General features: G+C 40.1%; 1 protein-coding gene across 1 annotated transcript in view; it reads right to left on the minus strand.

Moving 5' to 3' along the window:
- Window positions 1-20,000, minus strand: part of LOC133549143 (neuroepithelial cell-transforming gene 1 protein-like) — a 20,427-nt gene that overhangs the window by 23 nt on the left and 404 nt on the right. The window contains exons 2-12 of the mRNA XM_061894296.1: window positions 12,430-12,496; window positions 12,299-12,358; window positions 10,254-10,361; window positions 10,015-10,182; window positions 5,670-5,732; window positions 5,494-5,590; window positions 4,904-4,980; window positions 4,574-4,831; window positions 1,115-1,285; window positions 581-767; window positions 1-507 (exon numbers count right to left, since the gene is read on the minus strand). The exon at window positions 1-507 is cut by the window's left edge and continues 23 nt beyond it. Of these exons, the coding sequence (XP_061750280.1) occupies window positions 233-507; window positions 581-767; window positions 1,115-1,285; window positions 4,574-4,831; window positions 4,904-4,980; window positions 5,494-5,590; window positions 5,670-5,732; window positions 10,015-10,182; window positions 10,254-10,361; window positions 12,299-12,358; window positions 12,430-12,496 (1,531 nt within the window). The 3' untranslated portion in view covers window positions 1-232. The remainder of the gene's footprint in view (window positions 508-580; window positions 768-1,114; window positions 1,286-4,573; window positions 4,832-4,903; window positions 4,981-5,493; window positions 5,591-5,669; window positions 5,733-10,014; window positions 10,183-10,253; window positions 10,362-12,298; window positions 12,359-12,429; window positions 12,497-20,000) is intronic.

The raw sequence follows: 20,000 nt of genomic DNA on the forward strand, positions 1-20,000 counted from the left end.
TCCGAGTGGGATGATGTCACGTTATCGATGTTAAATGCATTTTTAGACAATATAAATAGCCTGAGTGGCTAGGAGACACCGAGGGTAACAAGCAGCAGAAAATGAATTAGAGAGGACAGATTTTTACAAATTATAATACATTTTTTTTTCTAATATTATTATTTGTATTTTTTTTTTTACTTGGGCTTTAAAACTGGCCAGAGTTTGGGGACCCCCTTTCCTGTTTCATTTTTTACGCTGCGGTATCTTTCCTGTTTATGGTGCTCCGTGACCTCTGGCGCTCTGGTCTGCCTTTGGAGAGGATCTGCGGCCTGAGTTGAGGCGCCGGGGATGCGGGCGGACAGTTCTCCTCATCCAGGGCGGAGGACCGGCGCTCAGCTCGGGCGGCGGCCATGGCGCCGCGCAGGCTGTTGAGCCACTGCTGCTTGTGGTAAACGTCGTTGACGTGCAGCGTGTGCGACTGGCCGTGGGCCGGATCCGCTGAGCTCAGGCGGAAAATATTCTTCGCTGCGGGGAAAAGACATTTTTTTATTACCGGTACAATCACGCTCATTTTCCAAGTGTCCGCCAATCGGCCCACCTTTCTCTCCATTGGTAAAAGCGCCCCTGAAGGAGCCCCCCATTCGGATCTCTCCGTCCTGCAGGTCTTCCAGTGCCAGGTCCCGAACCGGGATGGGCTGCCTGTACACCTGGAAGCAGCTCCTGTCGTTCCGCGTCACCGCTCGGGTCAGAACCAGCAGCTCGGAGAACAGGAAGGCGTGCAGCCGCTGCGGGGTAACGCCGTCATGCGTCACGATGCGGATATGATGATGTCGTTGTCATACCGACACTGATTGTTATTTATTACTTCGGTACTCTTGTCTTGTTGTGTATATTGTACAGTATTTTGTATTTGTATAGTGTTTTGTATATTGTACATAATTGCTTATTATTTTTATTGGATAGTAGTCTGTTTATTTCAATTGTTAGTTTTTTCCTTTATTACCTCTTGTGTTATTTATTTCACCCCATATTTGTTCCCACTACCGCACCTTAAATTGGAGTCTTTAATTTCGTTATATGCAAATATAATGACAATAAAGTCCATTCTCTTCTATTCTATTGCTGTGCTTACCAGGCCGCTTTTGTTCCTCAGCTCCCCGTGGCACAGGAGGTTCTTGCAGTGGTCGATCAGGGGGTCCCGCTGCCTGTCGTCCAGGTACTCCAGCTTGTCGATGTAATACCGGCACTCGGACTCGCCCTTCCTCACGTTGATGTCCGACAGAATCTCCTGGATTATCCTAATCTGGATGAGCAAAACCATCTAGCAATTAGCAGTAGGAACAAAAAAACAAAAATGAATGTATTTCCTCCAGGGTATTAACTCAAACAAAGAAGGTACTAATGCACTTTTATTAAAAATACTACATTTTCTATATAGTCATGATTGCAAACTAAAATAATACACAGTGGGGTGAAAAAGTATTTAGTCAGCCACCGATTGTGCAAGTTCTCCCACTTAAAGTGATGACAGAGGTCTGTAATTTTCATCATAGGTACACCTCAACTGTGAGAGACAGAATGTGAAAAAAAAATCCAGGAATTCACATTGTAGGAATTTTAAAGAATTATTAGTAAATTATGGTGGAAAATAAGTATTTGGTCAACCATTCAAAGTTCTTACTGATGAAAGGAGGTTTTGGCTCCATTCATTCTTTCCTTAACACGGATTAATTGTCCTGTCCCCTTAGCAGAAAAACAGCCCCAAAGCATGATGTTTCCACCCCCATGCTTCACAGTAGGTATGGTGTTCTTGGGATGCAACTCAGTATTCGTCTTCCTCCAAACACGACGAGTTGAGTTTATACCAAAATGGATACATGGATGATACAGCAGAGGATTGGGAGAATGTCATGTGGTCAGATGAAACCAATATAGAACTTTTTGCATAAAGTCAACTCGTCGTGTTTGGAGGAAGAAGAATACTGGGTTGCATCCCAGGAACACCACACCTACTGTGAAGCATAGGGGTGGAAACATCATGGTTTGGGGCTGATTTTCTGCTAAGGGGAGAGGACGATTGATCTGTGTTAAGGAAAGAATGAATGGAGCCATGTATCGTGAGATTTTGAGCCAAAACCTCCTTCCATCAGTGAGAGCTTTGAATGGTTGACCAAATACTTATTTTCCACAATAATTTACAAATAAATTATTTAAAATTCCTACAATGTGAATTCCTGGATTTTTTTTCACATTCTGTCTCGCACAGTTGAAGTGTACCTATTATGAAAATTACAGACATCTGTCATCATTTTAAGTGGGAGAACTTGCACAATCGGTGGCTGACTAAATACTTTTTTGCCCCTCTGTATGTAATCTCATATATAATTTTGTAGAACAAAAAATATATTTCTTAACAATTATGGTACTCTCAAGTAAAACTATTCTAAACTATTTTGGTATAATTATCAGAAGACATCTTCTGATAATCATACTACAATACTAAAATTATTAATGTTTTTACCACAAAAGTACTTCAATATAGATTATGTGGTTTATGAAATATATTGTAAGTCGCATTCTGTATTACAGTGCCAATGCATCATTGTATACAGTATGGTAATTAAAATCATGGAACATAAAAATACATAATCTAAATATTTTTCTTTACAAAGAATATGGTAATTAGTCAACTTAAAATATGCATACGTATTTATATATTGTGTACACTGTATATTTATATATGTATGCATGTATGTATACATACATACATACATGTTAGGTCAGCAAAAAACACAGAGGCCATTTGATCCCTACAAGCCTGCTTCGCAGGTTTCACTACTCTACAGAGGAATTTTATTTAAGTGTCTGTGGCCATTGTTACACAGTAGAGCCTTGTGTAACAACGGCCACCCCCCGTGTAATGTATCCTATATATATGTAACAACCACAGACACTTCAATAGAACCAAACCTCCAAAACAGGCTTGTAGGGATAAAATAACCTCTGTCTTTTTTCCTGACCTAAGGTGTGTGTGTGTGTGTGTGTGTTTGTGTATATAGGGAATAAGCGGTAGAAAATGGATGGATGGATGGATATATATATATATATATATATATATATATATATATATATATATATATACATACATATATACACATTAATATGCATACACGCACATATAAACATACATACATACATGTATATATATACACATTAATATGCATACACGCACATATAAACATACATACATACATATGTATATATATATACACACATTAATATGTATACACGCACATATAAACATACATACATACATATGTATATATATACACATTAATATGCATACACACATATATACTTAATATTTTATACATCCACACTATATAAACATACACATGAAAATATACTGTATACACAATATATAAATAAAAATGCATATTGTAATATGACAATTTTTTGGTAAAAAATATATATTATGTATTTTTATGTTCTATGATTTTATTTACTATACTGTACAAGCCTGTTTCGCAGGTTTCCCTGCTCTTCAGGGGATTTTATTGAAGTGTCTGTGGTTGGTACATACTGTGTATGTAGGGCACATTATATGGGGGTGTGGCCATTGTAGGGCCTTGTGTAACTACTGTGTAACAATGGCCATACCCCCATGTAATGTACCCTATATATATATATATATATATATATATATATATATATATATATATATATATATATATATACAAATATATATATAAATATATATATATGTGTGTGTGTTTAACGACCACAGAAACTTCAATAAAAACCCCTGAAGAGCTAGGAAACCTGCGAAAAAAGCTTTTCGGGATGAAATAGCCTCTGTGTTTTTCCCTGACCGAACGTATATTCCGCTCTACCCCGGTATTGACCACTGTATAACGGATAAACCACAGAAACCTTGACTAATTCATATTTATACCGTATTTCCTTGAATTGCCGCTGGGGCGCTAATTATTTTAAAACCTCTTCTCACTCCGGCACTTACCAAAGGCATGCAGTAAAAAATTGAGTGTGATGTAAGCTTGGACCTTAAATCCTACTGAATAGCTCTTAATCTTCTTCCCTTTATGTGATTTAAAATTACCAGTATTGAAATCAGCCTCCTCCATTTTGGAAATGATGACAGGGGAAGTGTCATTCGTGACGTCACGAGTTTGACCAGGCAGTAATACTAAGCATGCGCTAATTATTTTGTGAAGCGAGTTTGACCCGGCAGTAATTCAAGGCAGGCGCATACTATATGCCCTGCGGCAATTCAAGGAAATACGATATATATATATATATATATATATATATATATATATATATATATATATATATATATATATATATATATATATATATATATATATATATACACACACACACACACAAACATATATACACGTATTATTCATGTATAAGTATGTAAAACAGTATGTTTTGCCTTTAAATAAACACTAATATATATTTAAAATATGAATTGTAATAAATATTATTTTTCTAGCCTTGACTGTCCCACATTTAATTGAAACCCTAATTTCTGAGGCCACTATTAGAGGAAAAGGGTACGTACAGCTTTCTCCAGGCTGGCCACGTCCTGGTGGTCCGCGGGAGTGTGTCGGAGGATCTCTCTCAGCAGCAGCGGGTATTTGACCAGGCGCGAGCGGGGGATGTCCAGGAAGCTCCACAGGTCCAGCTTCCTGCTGAAGGGCGACTCCAGGCAGCGCTGGAGGAAGTCCTGCACCTGCCGGTCCTGCTTCTTCTGGTCCAGCAGCGCCTTGGCTGCCAGCTGGTTGCTGCAGTAGTTCTTGTAGGCGTTCAGGCCCGGCAGCTACAGTCGGAGGAACACGTGGACGGTTTGGTCACGCTGTGACGGGCGACAAGGTGCTGCGTCCGGTCTTACCCAGTCGATCATCGTCTGTCCTATCTGGGCGACGGTCCCGTCGGAGAGTGTTCCTTCTGTCAGTTTCACGAGAAGATCTAAGGAGGGAGACGTTGTAAAAGTACAGGTTCATTCATCAGGCATGTGATTTCAACCTAATGACAAAGACTGAAAATAAGCGGCGGGTTCTTGAGGCCAAAATGAACCGAACCGTGACCTCTAAACCGAGGTACGTACCGAACCGAAATTTTTGTGTACCGTTACACCCCTGAGGAAAACAGATCAAAAATAGACCATTCATCGGCAGTGCGCTTTAATTTGGTGCGCCCTATGGTCTGGAAAATATGGTAAAAAATTTTAATGGATTATCAAAAACCGTACTCATTACGGGAACACTGTAGTTGATGGCAGGTATGGCAAAGAGACGAATCAGAATTTTAACACACATTGCACGTCGGAAAACACGAAGAAAAACGAAAAAGTTTAAAAAAATATTTTTACGGAGATAAAAAAGACGGATTTTAGACAATAGACGGAAAAATCCCATGCCTGATTCATAGCAGTATATTCTCCTCTATCCACCTTGCACTTTTAAACAAGTCTTTCCTTACCTTCGTGCAGGGGGATGTAGGCATCCAGGTCCCCAAAGATGTGGGCCAGTTCCTCCTCTGTCATGATGCAGAGCTTGAGCATGGGGTCATGGTAAGCCTGAGCAAAGCAAAGGCAGCTCATCAGCAAACTGACACAAAGGAGGACACATCGGTTTTGTTCCATCATGTTGGAAAACCTTTCGTGCAAGTTGGAGATCTTCGATGAGATCCTGCTCTCCCCTGAAGAGCTCATAAATTGCCTGGAGGAGGAGGAGAAGAAGAAGAAGGGTCACACACATAGTAGATGGCAGTCGCACATAACAGATGCGAGGGGATTGCAAGATGACGCCAGTAAACAACACCAAAACTGTCAGGTTCAAACACTGATGACAGTTATTAAACAAGACAAGAAGCAAGGAATTAAACAGAGACAGAATTACATTTGGCTCAATTAGGTAGAGACGTCTGGACTGTACTCTCTGTACAGTCTCACCGCGCTCTGACGAAAGATTGTACGCGTCCTCTTTTATTTGGACATTCCCTGATTACATGGCAAGAGCTGTTTCTAAAGGAAGGTGGTCGAAAACAGGGGCTGTCTTTGGCTACAAAACAGTTAAAAGAAAAGGTTTTCAAACAGTTCAAAGAAAAAGGTGCCTGGAAGGGAGTCTGGTCCTGCTTCCTCTCCGCTTTGTAGTTCACGGGTCAAGACAAAATCTTTCTGTGGATTACAATACATCAAAGAAACAGTAATCTCATGTCGCTCCACATCCTACACAGTGGAGTTTAACAAGCATTTATTTTGGTTCGGATCAAAGACAGCTTTTGTCATTTTGCCGGGAACTCATGGCAACACAAAGTTTTGTGATAACTTAAGATACAATTATTCTAACAAAATCTTTAAATATTCCATTGAGAATATAGAACATTACACACAGCGCTCAAAAAACTGTCAAAATGTTTTAGCACGACTTTGGTAAGCTATGAAGTCGCAACGCTTGATGGAACGTGAATCATTGCGGCTACCATAGTCAGTTATACTGTGCTTCAACATACAGGTATTGTTATGGTGTGTGTATGAGGACTGCAGCATGGCACCTATTAGCAGACTGTCTTGCTACCTGAGTACAAACAAAAACTTAGACAATACTTTACAGATACTGTTGTATGATTGTTCATTTTTTTCAGTCAGTACAGATTGGTGTTTTATCACAGTGTTGTGGAAAGTTGGAGCAGACGGAAGCCCTGAGAGTGAGGTCGGCATGACACGAAGCTGAAATGTGGGATTTGGAAACAAGCTTTTTCGATATAAATGGAGTGCTGACCCCAAATATTCGGGAAAACGTCCTCGGCCAGTTGGACCAAACAGACAACTGTCCATTGAGTGAGTCACACTTTATATTGATCATGATACATGCAGCACATCATGCGTGTTATTATAACTACAGTATACACACTGTCTGGCTTGCTGTGTACAAATAAAAATGAAATAATACTAATAACAGATACTGTAATATGAGTGTTCATTTTTTTCAGTCGGTACAGATTGGTGTTCTATCACAGTGTTGTGGAACGTTGGAGCAGATGAAAGACAAGAGAGTGAGGTTGGCATGACACAAAACTCAAATGTGGGATTTGGAGACAAGCTATTTTGACATAAATGGAGTGCTGAGCCCAAATATTCAGTAAAAAACGTTCCGAGCCAGCAGGAACAAACAGACCATTGAGTGAGTCACCCTTTATATCGATCATGATACATGCAGCACATCATGTGTGTTATTATAACTGCAGTATATACACTGTCTGGCTAGCTGAGTACAAACAGAACATGAAATAATACTTAACAGATACTGTAATATGATTGTTATAGTTTTTCAGTCAGTAGAGATTGGTGTTCTATCACAGTGTTGTGGAACGTTGGAGCAGACGGACGCCGAGAGAGTGAGGTCGGCATGACACAAAGCTCAAATGTGGGATTTGGAGACAAGCTATTTTGACATAAATGGAGTGCTGACCCCAAATATTCCGGAAAAACGTCGTCGGCAAGCTGGACCAAACAGACAACTGTGAATTGAGTCAGTCACCCTTTATATCGATCATGATACATGCAGCACATCATGCGTGTTATTATAACTACAGTATACACACTGTCTGGCTTGCTGTGTAAAAACAAAAATGAAATAATACTAATAACAGATACTGTAATATGATTGTTCATTTTTTTCAGTCGGTACAGATTGGTGTTCTATCACAGTGTTGTGGAAGGTTGGAGCAGACGGACGCCGAGAGAGTGAGGTCGGCATGACACGAAGCTGAAATGTGGGATTTGGAGACAAGCTATTGCAACATAAATGGAGTGCTGACCCCAAATATTCCGGAAAAACGTCCTCGGCAAGCTGGTCCAAACAGACAACTGTCCATTGAGTGAGTCACACTTTATATCGATCATGATACATGCAGTACATCATGCGTGTTATTATAACTACAGTATACACACTGTCTGGCTTGCTGTGTACAAATAAAAATGAAATAATACTAATAACAGATACTGTAATATGATTGTTCATTTTTTTTCAGTCGGTACAGATTGGTGTTCTATCACAGTGTTTTGGAACGTTGGAGCAGACGGAAACCGAGAGAGTCAGGTCGGCATGACACAAAGCTCAAATGTGGGATTTGGAGACAAGCTAGTTCGACATAAATGGAGTGCCGACCCCAAATATTCCGTAAAAAACGTCCCGAGCCAGCAGGACCAAACAGACCATTGAGTGAGTCACCCTTTATATCGATCATGATACATGCAGCACATCATGTGTGTTATTATAACTGCAGTATATACACTGTCTGGCTAGCTGAGTACAAACAGAACATGAAATAATACTTTACAGATACGGTAATATGATTGTTATATTTTTTCAGTCAGTAGAGATTGGTGTTCTATCACAGTGTTGTGGAACGTTGGAGCAGACGGAAGCCGAGAGAGTCAGGTCGGCATGACACAAAGCTCAAATGTGGGATTTGGAGACAAGCTATTTTGACATAAATGGAGTGCTGACCCCAAATATTCCGTAGAAAACGTACCGAGCCAGCAAGACCAAACAGACCATTGAGTGAGTCACCCTTTATATTGATCATGATACATGAAGCACATCATGTGTGTTATTATAACTGCAGTATATACACTGTCTGGCTAGCTGAGTACAAACAGAACATGAAATAATATTTTACAGATACAGTAATATGATTGTTATATTTTTCAGTCAGTAGAGATTGGTGTTCTATCACAGTGTTGTGGAACGTTGGAGCAGACGGAAGCCGAGAGAGTAAGGTCGGCATGACACAAAGCTCAAATGTGGGATTTGGAGACAAGCTATTTCGACATAAATGGAGTGCTGAGCCCAAATATACTGTAAAAAACGTCCCGAGCCAGCAGGACCAAACAGATCATTGAGTGAGTCACCCTTTATATCGATCATGATACATGCAGCACATCATGTGTGTTTTTATAACTGCAGTATATATACTGTCTGGCTAGCTGAGTACAAACAGAACATGAAATAGTACTTTACAGATACGGTAATATGATTGTTATATTTTTTCAGTCAGTAGAGATTGGTGTTCTATCACAGTGTTGTGGAACGTTGGAGCAGACGGAAGCCGAGAGAGTGAGGTCGGCATGCTACGAAGCTAAAATGTGGGATTTGGAGACAAGCTATTTCGACATAAATGGAGTGCCGGTCCCAAATATTCCGTAAAAAATGTCCCCAGCTAGCTGGACCAAACAGACAACTGTCCATTGAGTGAGTCACCCTTTATATCGATCATGATACATGCAGCACATCATGCGTGTTATTTTAACTACAGTATATACACTGTCTGGCTAATTGTGTACCAACAAAAAAAGAAATGTGGCCTAATACTTTACAGGTACTGTAATTAAGATTGTTAATGTTTTTCAGTAAGTACAGATTGTTGTCCTATCGCAGTGTGTTGTGCATTAAAAATGTAAACGCATTTCGTGCTGACGTAGAAGCTAGCTTATCTCTTGCCGTATTTAGCGTTTACGGCTAATACCGTGGCACGCCGATGTGTTAATACGCTAGAAAAACAGTTCCTTAGTTTTCACTCTTACAATAACAATGTCGCTACGGTTTGGTTATTATACAGGTTACGGAACGTAAGTGAAGTATTGTTGGCGGTTTCTGAATGCATTTTTAAAGTGATTTAGAGGTAGAACTAATCCCTCCTATGAGCTTTATTGCTAGCTACCTAGAACAAGCCGATTTTTATATGTTAGAAATCAAGAAAAAACTAAAAACTTTGGTCTTCTTGTCTGCCATAATGATTGTGAACGGTAGGCAAAATTCCCCCCCAAAAAGTGTTTGTTTTCTTCAAGGGAGCTGAGAAACAAGTGTTTAAAAACTAAAACATCTGCATTAAAATAAAACTTTGAGCACATCCCAGTTTGTCTTCCAAAGCATTTTGACCACAACCCGTAGAGGGCGCCACAAACATGATTTAGGTCATTTATTTGCAAAGACATACCTCTTGTCTCTTGATCTCCTTGGAGGAGAACGAGCTCTTCTGGTGAACGCCCAGCGTCTCCGACCACAACGTGCTGTTCCGGCGCTTGGTGGGCGTGGGGCCTGGCACCCTGCCGCCGCCCTTGAGGGACGCGCCGGGAGACTTGGAATCCCCACGCATGGACATTGACTGGACACAGAAGTTGAATAAAATAACCCCCAAAAATCACCACATACCCACAATGATCAGATTGCCGTTACCTGGATAGTCTGACCAAACCGTCGCACGGCCCCATTCTTGGACGGCGATATGAAGTTGACCAGAGAGGAGACTCGAGCTAGTGACTTCACCCGTTTGTTAGTGGGTTCCTGAGAAAATCAACACATGTGAAATTCAGGGGCTTTACACCTGCTGTACTATTGTTTACAATCAACTCACCAGCACTAGTAATGCTGGCTCTGCGTTATGCTCGTTACCGCTATTACAACATTGGTTCTTTGCATCAGTCCATATTAGATGAGCTCGGGCTCTTTTCTGGGTGTTGTTGACAAATGGCTATGGCTTTGCATAATGGAGTTTTACCTTGCACTTACAGATGTAGCGACTAACTGTAGTTACTGCCAGTGGTTTTCTGAAGTGTTCCTGAGCCCGTGTGGTGATATCCTTTACACACTGATGTTGCTTTTTGATGCAGTACCGTCTGAGGGATCGAAGGTTCGTAATATCATCGCTTATATGCAGTGATTTCTCCAGATTCTCTGAAACTTTTGATGATATTACGGACTGTAGATGGTGAAATCCCTAAATTCCTTGCAATAGCTGGTTAAGAAATGTTGTTCTAAAACAATTTGCTCACGCCTTTGTTCACAAATTGGTGACCCTCGCCTCATCCTTGTTTGTGAGCGACTCAGCATTTCATGGAAGCTGCTTTTATACCCAATCATGGTGTAACTGTTGCTACTAATAATTATTATAATTTTTTTTATTTCTCTAAAAACAGAGTAAGTTAAGTTCATAAAAGGGAATTCAAATCAAAATGCATAAATGTGCATAAGAAGGCTTTATTTATTTTACTATGGTTAAAAATGTAATTTCATGCTTTTTCGTTAAGTTTGTGGGCATACTTTTATTTTGAAGTGTCTCGTTTGATCTGTCGACAGATGTAAGGAAGCCACTTCTGGGTATGAGTACACATTTTTGTGATGCAATGTGAAGGGAGAAGGAGACTGATTTTAACAAAGACTAAAAAGTGTCAAGGACTTTAAGCGTTTCGGCTATAAGAGCCAGAAGATCACAATTTCCTTCTAAAAGAAGCATGCAGGCACACGAGGTATTTGGTTGTCATTTGTTGGCATTTTACTTGGTAAAATGTTTGATCCACAAGCTGTGCATGTTACTATTTTTACGTTTGTAACGTGCTTTATTTATTACAGTTTTCACTGTGAATTTGAAGGGAAAGGAAGCCTTCAAATAAATCAGTTCAAAAAAGCCATTGTCTGTGCTATTTGGAGGGAGTTACACATGGCACCCACCTGTTCCCAATTAGCCTGTTCACCTTGGGGATGTTCCAAATAAGTGTTTTGATGAGCATTCCTCAACTTTCTCAGTCTTTTTTGCCACTTGTGCCAGCTTTTTTTTGAAACATGTTGCAGGCCTCAAATTCCAAATGAGCAAATAGTTGCAGAAAATAACAACATTTTCTAGTTTGAATTTTAAAATATCCTGTCTTTGCAGTCTATTTAATTGAATATAGGTTGAAAAGGATTTGGAAATCATTGTATTCTGTTTTTATTTACCATTCACACAATGTGCCAACTTCACTGGTTTTGGGGTTTGTACATATATATTGCAAAAATAGAAATAAAATCAAAACAATGCATATTTAAGATGGGTTTTTTTTTTTTTTTTTTTTTTACAACCTTTTAAAATGTTTTTTGTAACTATATAAAAATGTTAAAAAATTTAGTCCGAACACTTTGATTCCACTATTTTTCTGTCAAATGTAACAATAATATTCCTCTGCGGGTGTGTCAGACAAAAAGTTCGGAAGTTTCTAAAAAAAAAAAAAAAAGTTATATCAACTTTTAGAATTTGAAAAACCGAAAGAAATGTGCAGCACCAGGTTAAAACGTGTTAAAACCTGTTTAATGACTCTTCGTCTATACCAACTATGTATTCCAGAAGAGCCACACCAATTTTAGGATTAGTTTTAATAACACAGTGATGAGTCATTATGAGGAGGGATTAAAAACCTGTGGACACTTTCAAGACAAGACACCACAACTAAAAACGTCTAGGCCCTCACCTTCAGGTCGAAACTGGACAAGCTGACCGTGTCTTCGTCCTTCTCTTTACGTTTCCTCTTCTATGGCGACACATCAATTAGAGATGGGTTAGTTTTCACGGCTCTGATCTGATGAGCACAACTGTTCTCACCAGACTGAAGTCCCAAGGTGTTCCTGGAGTAAGAAAGGTGAAGGAGCTGCCTCTCTGCAATGGAGGTCTGGAATTGTTTTGAAAAAGACACAAAAAATATGTATGCTTTTCACAACAATAGGTTATTTATGCCATGTCATAGTGATGTTAGTAATAGTTGTTGTGACTGGTAGGTGTTTATTATCACTTGGGGAGAGTACGCTGTCCGCTGCTCCCCTGCGAAACATAAATCTGCTCGACGCTGAAGCATTGACTACATCGCTCTGAATACGCACTGCTGATTGGCTTTGTATGTAACCAATCAGATGGTTGTGTGGGTGGGACAATGCTGGGTGCTGACACAGAGGCAGAAAGCAGAGCAGCTTGTGAAGACTTTTGCTCACAAACTCGTTCGGTACACCCGCGTGCCGAACCGAAACCCCGTATCGAAACGGTTCAATACATATACACGTACCGTTACACCCCTAGTTTTCATATATAAATCGCACCAGATTATAAGGCGCATTAAAGGAGTCATATTATTTAATGTTTTTTCTAAATGTAAAAGACTTCCTTGTGGTCTACATATCATGTAATGGTGGCTTTTTGATCAAAATGTTGCATTGATGATGTTTTACACATCATCTTCAAGCCGCTTTCTGACAGTCGCTTCCGGATACGCCGTTTTGTGGGCGGTCTAATTTACGTGGCTGACCTTTCGCAGCGTTTTCTCCCCGTCATCTTTGTTGTAGCGGTGTAGCGTGCAAGGATGGGAGTGGAAGAAGGGTCAAAAGATGGCGCTAACTGTTTTAATGGCATTCAGACTTGACTTTAATCAATAACGGAGCATCCCCTCCTCATCCGGAAACAACAACACCCGAAATGTGTCCGACCGGAACTCTCTAATAACTAAAGTTTCCTTGGGTGAATAATGTAAAAGCACTACGCCGGTATGTTTTAGCAATTTTAATGACAGATATACAGTAAGTAAGAACTTTACACTACTTTATATTAGAAATGGCAACGGCGGAGGATGAATGTCCTATAACAAGAACATAGAGAAAAAGAAGAAGCTTATCGACTACGGCACGCAATACAAAGTTGGATGCGCGCAATTTTTGTATTGAACCGTTTTTTCGAAACGGTTCAATACAAATACACGTACTGTTACACCCCTATAATGCATACATTTATCATTTCTTTTCAAAACAGTTACAAAAAAGTGGGGTCCCAGGACCCCATTTTGAAAATTCCTTGCGCCAACACTGTATGTCGTAAAAAAATAATTGATCACATGGTTCAAGAATGGTCACGATGGGTTCCAAATAACTAAATATATGTATTGCTAAAGGGAAGCAAGGAACAGTGTTGTTATTGTGACTTCCAACACACTATATTCTCTTTATTTCCACCATGCCACCCACGGGTTGTTCTGTTAAGACCAAAGAACATGTGGGAGCACAAATCGAATAACTCATCAAATAAAACAAGTTTTAACATGCAATAAGAGGGACTAAAACGTTTTTTTTTGGTTAAATGTTTTCATTTCCTGATTGTGTGAATGCTCGCATTTGTTGCCTTTGTAGTCAAAATGTACGATCCGCACTTTATCAACGCTTACAAAGCCACACCAAAGTAAGAATATGTTGGATTATTAGACTTCCCTCTATAAAATGGTAAATGGGTTATACTTGAATAGCGCTTTTCTGCATTCAAGGTAGGGCTGGGCGATATGGCCTTTTTTTAATCTCTCGATATTTTTAAGCCATATCACGATACATATTAGGATATTTTGCCTTAGCCTTGAATGAACACTTGATGCATATAATCACAGCAATATAATGATTTTATATGTCTACATTAAAACATTCTTCTTCATACTGCATTAATATATGCTACTTTTAATTGTTTATGCAGGGAAGGAAATCACAACTAGGTCAATTGACCAAAACTGTATTTATAAATAAATAAATGGGTTGTACTTGTATAGCGCTTTTCTACCTTCAAGGTACTCAAAGCGCTTTGACACTACTTCCACATTTACCCATTCACACACACACTGATGGAGGGAGCTGCCATTAAAGGCGCTAACCAGCACCCATCAGGAGCAAGGGTGAAGTGTCTTGCTCAGGACACAACGGACGTGACGAGGTTGGTACTAGGTGGGGATTGAACAAGGGACCCTCGGGTTGCGCACGACCAGTGGCAAAAACATTCATGTCATTTCCAAAACAGAAAGTGCAAGATTGTCAGAGACATTTTAAAACAAGCTATTGGTGCACTTTTGTGCATGATGTCACTAAGATTAGTAGTTTAAAACAAATAAAGTGCACTTTTGTGCATGATGTCACACAATATATTTCAATAACCGTCAAATAAAAATGAGCTGCATGATAGGGAATCAAATTGCTATGTGGCAGGTTACTGCGGACGTTATCTCCTTATGTTGTTGAAATTTTTTTCATACGGTGTTGATGTGGAAATGGTCGCCTCGGCATTTTGTTGGAGTGATGTTGACATGCGGAGTTAGCACTCTTCATTTCTCGAGCAGGTGACTTTTCAAATGATGCTAAACATTAGCAGTAATGTTACTTTTTGTAGCAACACTTTTTCCCCACATTTGACAAGTTACGGTTGTCTGTTCGACACCTTCCCGCTTGAAGCCAAACCACCGCCAGACGATGGACCCTCTGCTGTTTTTCTTGGGAATTAATTCTTCCTTCATTTGTTACTAGATTGGCACCTTCTTTCTCTCGTATTACGACTCGCAACACAGCTAACGTTACCCATGCTGCTACCTCTCTGCTCTGCTTCGTATGTGACGTACGTAAGAAGGTGCGCTTGCTCTCCGTGAGAAGGAGACACAAGAAAGAGTGGGAAGAGCCTGGAGTGTAATGCCAGCAGCTAAAAGCAACTGCGTGAGAACGTATACTCGAATATCACGATATAGTCATTTTCTATATTGCACAGAGACAAACCCGCGATATATCGAGTATATCGATATATCCCCCATCCCTACTTCAAGGTACTCAAAGCGCTTTGACGGCGTGGCGCAGTGGGAGAGTGGCCGTGCGCAACCCGAGGGTCCCTGGTTCAATTCCCACCTAGTACCAACCTCCTCACGTCCGTTGTGTCCTGAGCAAGACACTTCACCCTTGCTCCTGATGGGTGCTGGTTAGCGCCTTGCATGGCAGCTCCCTCCATCAGTGTGTGAATGTGTGTGTGAATGGGTAAATGTGGAAGTAGTGTCAAAGCGCTTTGAATACCTTGAAGGTAGAAAAGCGCTATACAAGTACAACCCATTTATCATTTATTTATTTATTTCCACATTCACCAATTCACGCGCTGATGATGGGAGCTGCCATGCAAGAGCCTAACCTCCACCCATCAGGAGCAAGGGTGAAGTGTCTTGCTCAAGGACACAGTGGACGTGACCAAGTTGGTAGTACAAACCCTGTTTCCATATGAGTTGGGAAATTGTGTTAGATGTAAATATAAACGGAATACAATGATTTGCAAATCATTTTCAACCCATATTCAATTGAATGCACTACAAAGACAAAATATTTGATGTTCAAACTCATAAACTTAATTTTTTTTGCAAATAATAATTAACTTAGAATTTCATGGCTGCAAAACGTGCCAAAATAGTTGGGAAAGGGCATGTTCACCACTGTGTTACATCACATTTTCTTTTAACAACACTCAATAGACGTTTGGGAACTGAGGAAACTATTTGTTGAAGCTTTGAAAGTGGAGTTCTTTACCATTCTTGCTTGATGTACAGCTTAAGTTGTTCAACAGTCCGGGGTCTTGTTGTCGTATTTTACGCTTCATAATGCGCCACACATTTTTGATGGGAGACAGGTCTGGACCGCAGGCGGGACAGGAAAGTACCCGCACTCTTTTACTACGAAGCCCCGCTGTTGTAACACGTGGCTTGACATTGTTTTGCTGAAATAAGCAGGGGCGTCCATGATAACGTTGCTTGGATGACAACATATGCTGCTCCAAAACCTGTATGGACCTTTCAGCACAGATGTGTAAGTTACCCATGCCTTGGGAACTAATACACCCCCATACCATCACAGATGCTGGCTTTTCAACTATGCGCCTAGAACAATCCGGATGGTTCCTTTCCTCCTTGTCCCGGAGGACACCACGTCCACAGTTTCCAAATATAATTTGAAATGTGGACTCGTCAGACCACAGAACACTTTTCCACTTTGCATCAGTCCATCTTAGAGGAGCTCGGACCCAGCGAAACCGGCGGCGTTCCTTTGTGTTGTTGATAAATGGCTTTCGCTTTGCATGGTAGAGTTTTAACTTGCACTTACAGATGTAGCCACCAACTGTAGTTACTGACAGTGGTTTCAAATGTTCCTGAGCCTTTGTGGTGATATCCTTTACACACTGATGTCAGTTTTTGATGCAGTACCGCCTGAAATCACTGCATGTAAGCAGTGATTTCCCCAAATTCTCTAAACCTTTTGATGATTATGCGGACCGTAGATGGTAAAATCCCTAAATTCCTTGCAATAGCTCGTTGAGAAATGTTGTTCTTAAACCGTTCGACAATTTGCTAATGAATTGGTGACCCTCGCCCCGTCCTTGTTTGTGAATGACTTAGCATTTCATGAAAGCTGCTTTTATACCCAATCATGGCACCCACCTGTTCCCAATTAGACCGCACACCTGTGGGATGTTCCATATAAGTGTTTGATGAGCATTTCTCAACTTTATCAGTATTTATTGCCACCTTTCCCAATTTTTTTGTCACATGTTGCTGGCATTAAATTCTACAGTTAATGATTATTTGCAAAAAAATTTTTTTTTTAGCAGTTTTAACATCAAATATGTTGTCTTTGTAGCATATTCAACTGAATATGGGTTGAAAATGATTTGCAAATCATTGTATTCCGTTTATATTTACATCCAACACAATTTCCCAACTCATATGGAAACGGGGTTTGTAGGTGGGGATTGAACTAGGTACCCTCAGGTTGCTGGCACAGCCACTCCTCAACGGCGCCATGCCGTACCAGTAATATATAAATGTGTACATTTATATCTCAACGTTACAAAACGGAAAAAAGGCTTTAGTTAGCACAGGGGTCAGCAACTTGCGGCTCTAGAGCTTTTGCGGCGCATTTGGTGGCTCCATGGAGATTTTTCCAAAAATGTATGAAAATGGAAAAAAGAAAATGTTTTTGTTGTAATATGGTTCGCGTAGGAGGACAAACACGACACAAACCTTCCAAATTGTTTGAAATCCCACTGTTTAATATGGTTGTGGTCATGCTTCACCGATGAGCGCCGTTTTGTCCTACTAATTTCAACGGCACCTGAACTCACCGTCGTGTGAACTGCACGACTTTCTCCGACGCCCGCCACAGAAAGATGTGTTTTATGTCACTCCTTTGTCTCATTTTGTCCAACAAACTTTTTATGCTGTGCCCGAATGCACAAAGGTGAACTTTGTTGATGTTATTGACTTGTTGGAGTGCTAATTAGGCATGTTTGGTCACTGCATGACTTCAGGCTAGTCGATGCTAACATGCTATTTAGGCTAGCTGTATGTACATATTGCATTACTATGCCTCGCTTGAAGCTATAATTAATTTCCTTTACTTATGTTCTCTGTGTATATAGTTTTACGACACATTATCTGTATGTAATACTGGATACTTGTCTGATCGTTGTTCCAGACCACAGCAAAGATTGTAGTAAATCCACAAGACGACGACGGCCAGTCGTTTCCTTTAACTTGGACACACACATCTATATATACACCTTTGGCCATTCTAAACCAGTCATTTCCAGGAGTTTTCCCACTCTCTGAGAAGTTTTACAATGCTGTAAAAATATGCATAATAAATATCACATTTCAACATTTCTTTCAATGAAGATTTGCGCCAGCCTGCGAAACACAGTCATTTTGATAGTAGGCTATTATAGCTAACATAGACACCTACATCGCGTGTTGTCTTCATTATAACACTTATATAAGACTTTTAAAGTCATTTTGATAGTAGGCTGATATAGCTAATATAGACACTTACATCATGTGTTGCCTTCAATATAACACTTATATAAGACTTTAAAATTCATTTTTAATAGTAGGCTAATATAGCTTATAGACACATACATCACGTGTTGCCTTCATTATAACACTTATATACGACTTTTAAAATAATTTTGATAGTAGGCTAATATAGACACATCACGTGTTGCCCTCATTATAGCCCTTATATAAGACTTTTAAAGTAATTTTTGATAGTAGGCTTATATAGCTAATATAGATACTTACATCATGTGTTGCCTTCAATATAACACTTATATAAGACTGTTAAAGTCATTTTGATAGTAGGCTAATATAGCTTATATAGACACTTACATAATGTGTTGCCTTCATTATAACACTTATATAGGACTTTTAAGGTAATGTTTGATAGTAGGCTAATATAGCCACTTACATCACGTGTTGCCTTCATTATCCATCCATTTTTCTACCGCTTGTCCCTTTTGGGGTCACAGGGGGTGCTGGAGCCTTCATTATAGCACTTATATAAGACTTTTAAAGTCATTTTGATAGTAGGCTAATAAAGCTAATATAGACACTTACATCAGGTGTTGCCTTCATTATAACACATATAAGACCTTTAAAGTCATTTTTGATAATAGGCTAATATAGCTAATATAGACACTTACATCACGTGTTGCCTTCATTATCCATCCATCCATTTCCTACCCCTTGTCCCTTTTTGGGTCACGGGGGGTGCTGGAGCCTTCATCATAACACTTATATAAGACTTTTAAAGTCATTTTTGATAATAGGCTAATATAGACACTTACATCATGTTTTGCCATCATTATAACACTTATATAAGTCTTTTAATTTTTGCATCTACAAACAGATTTCTTCTTTGTATTTGTGGTCCAATATGGCTCTTTCAACATTTTGTGTTGCCAATCCATCCATCCATCCATTTTCTACCGCGTATTCCCTTTTGGGGTCGCGGGGGGCGCTGGCGCCTATCTCAGCTACAATCGGGCGGAAGGCGGGGTACACCCTGGACAAGTCGCCACCTCATCGCAGGGCCAACACATATAGACAGACAACATTCACACTCACATTCACACACTAGGGCCAATTTAGTGTTGCCAATCAACCTATCCCCAGGTGCATGTCTTTGGAAGTGGGAGGAAGCCGGAGTATCAATCAATCAATCAATGTTTACTTATATAGCCCTAAATCACTAGTGTCTCAAAGGGCTGCACAAACCCCCACGACATCCTCGGTAGGCCCACATAAGGGCAAGGAAAACTCACACCCGGAGGGAACCCACGCATTCCCGGGGAGAACATGCAAACTCCACACAGAAAGATCCTGAGCCTGGATTTGAACCCAGGACTGCAGGACCTTTGTATTGTGAGGCAGACGCACTAACCCCTCTGCCACCGTGAAGCCCGTGTTGCCAATCCCCTCATGAAATTTAGTAGTTTCCGAAGGCACCTGAACGCATCTTTTCGTCGTTCCCAGTTAGCCAGCACGCAAGCCTCCATCACGTAAATGGCATTAGTTATATACT

Source organism: Nerophis ophidion, linkage group LG03 (genome assembly GCF_033978795.1).
Source record: "Nerophis ophidion isolate RoL-2023_Sa linkage group LG03, RoL_Noph_v1.0, whole genome shotgun sequence".
Lineage (NCBI taxonomy): Eukaryota > Metazoa > Chordata > Actinopteri > Syngnathiformes > Syngnathidae > Nerophis > Nerophis ophidion.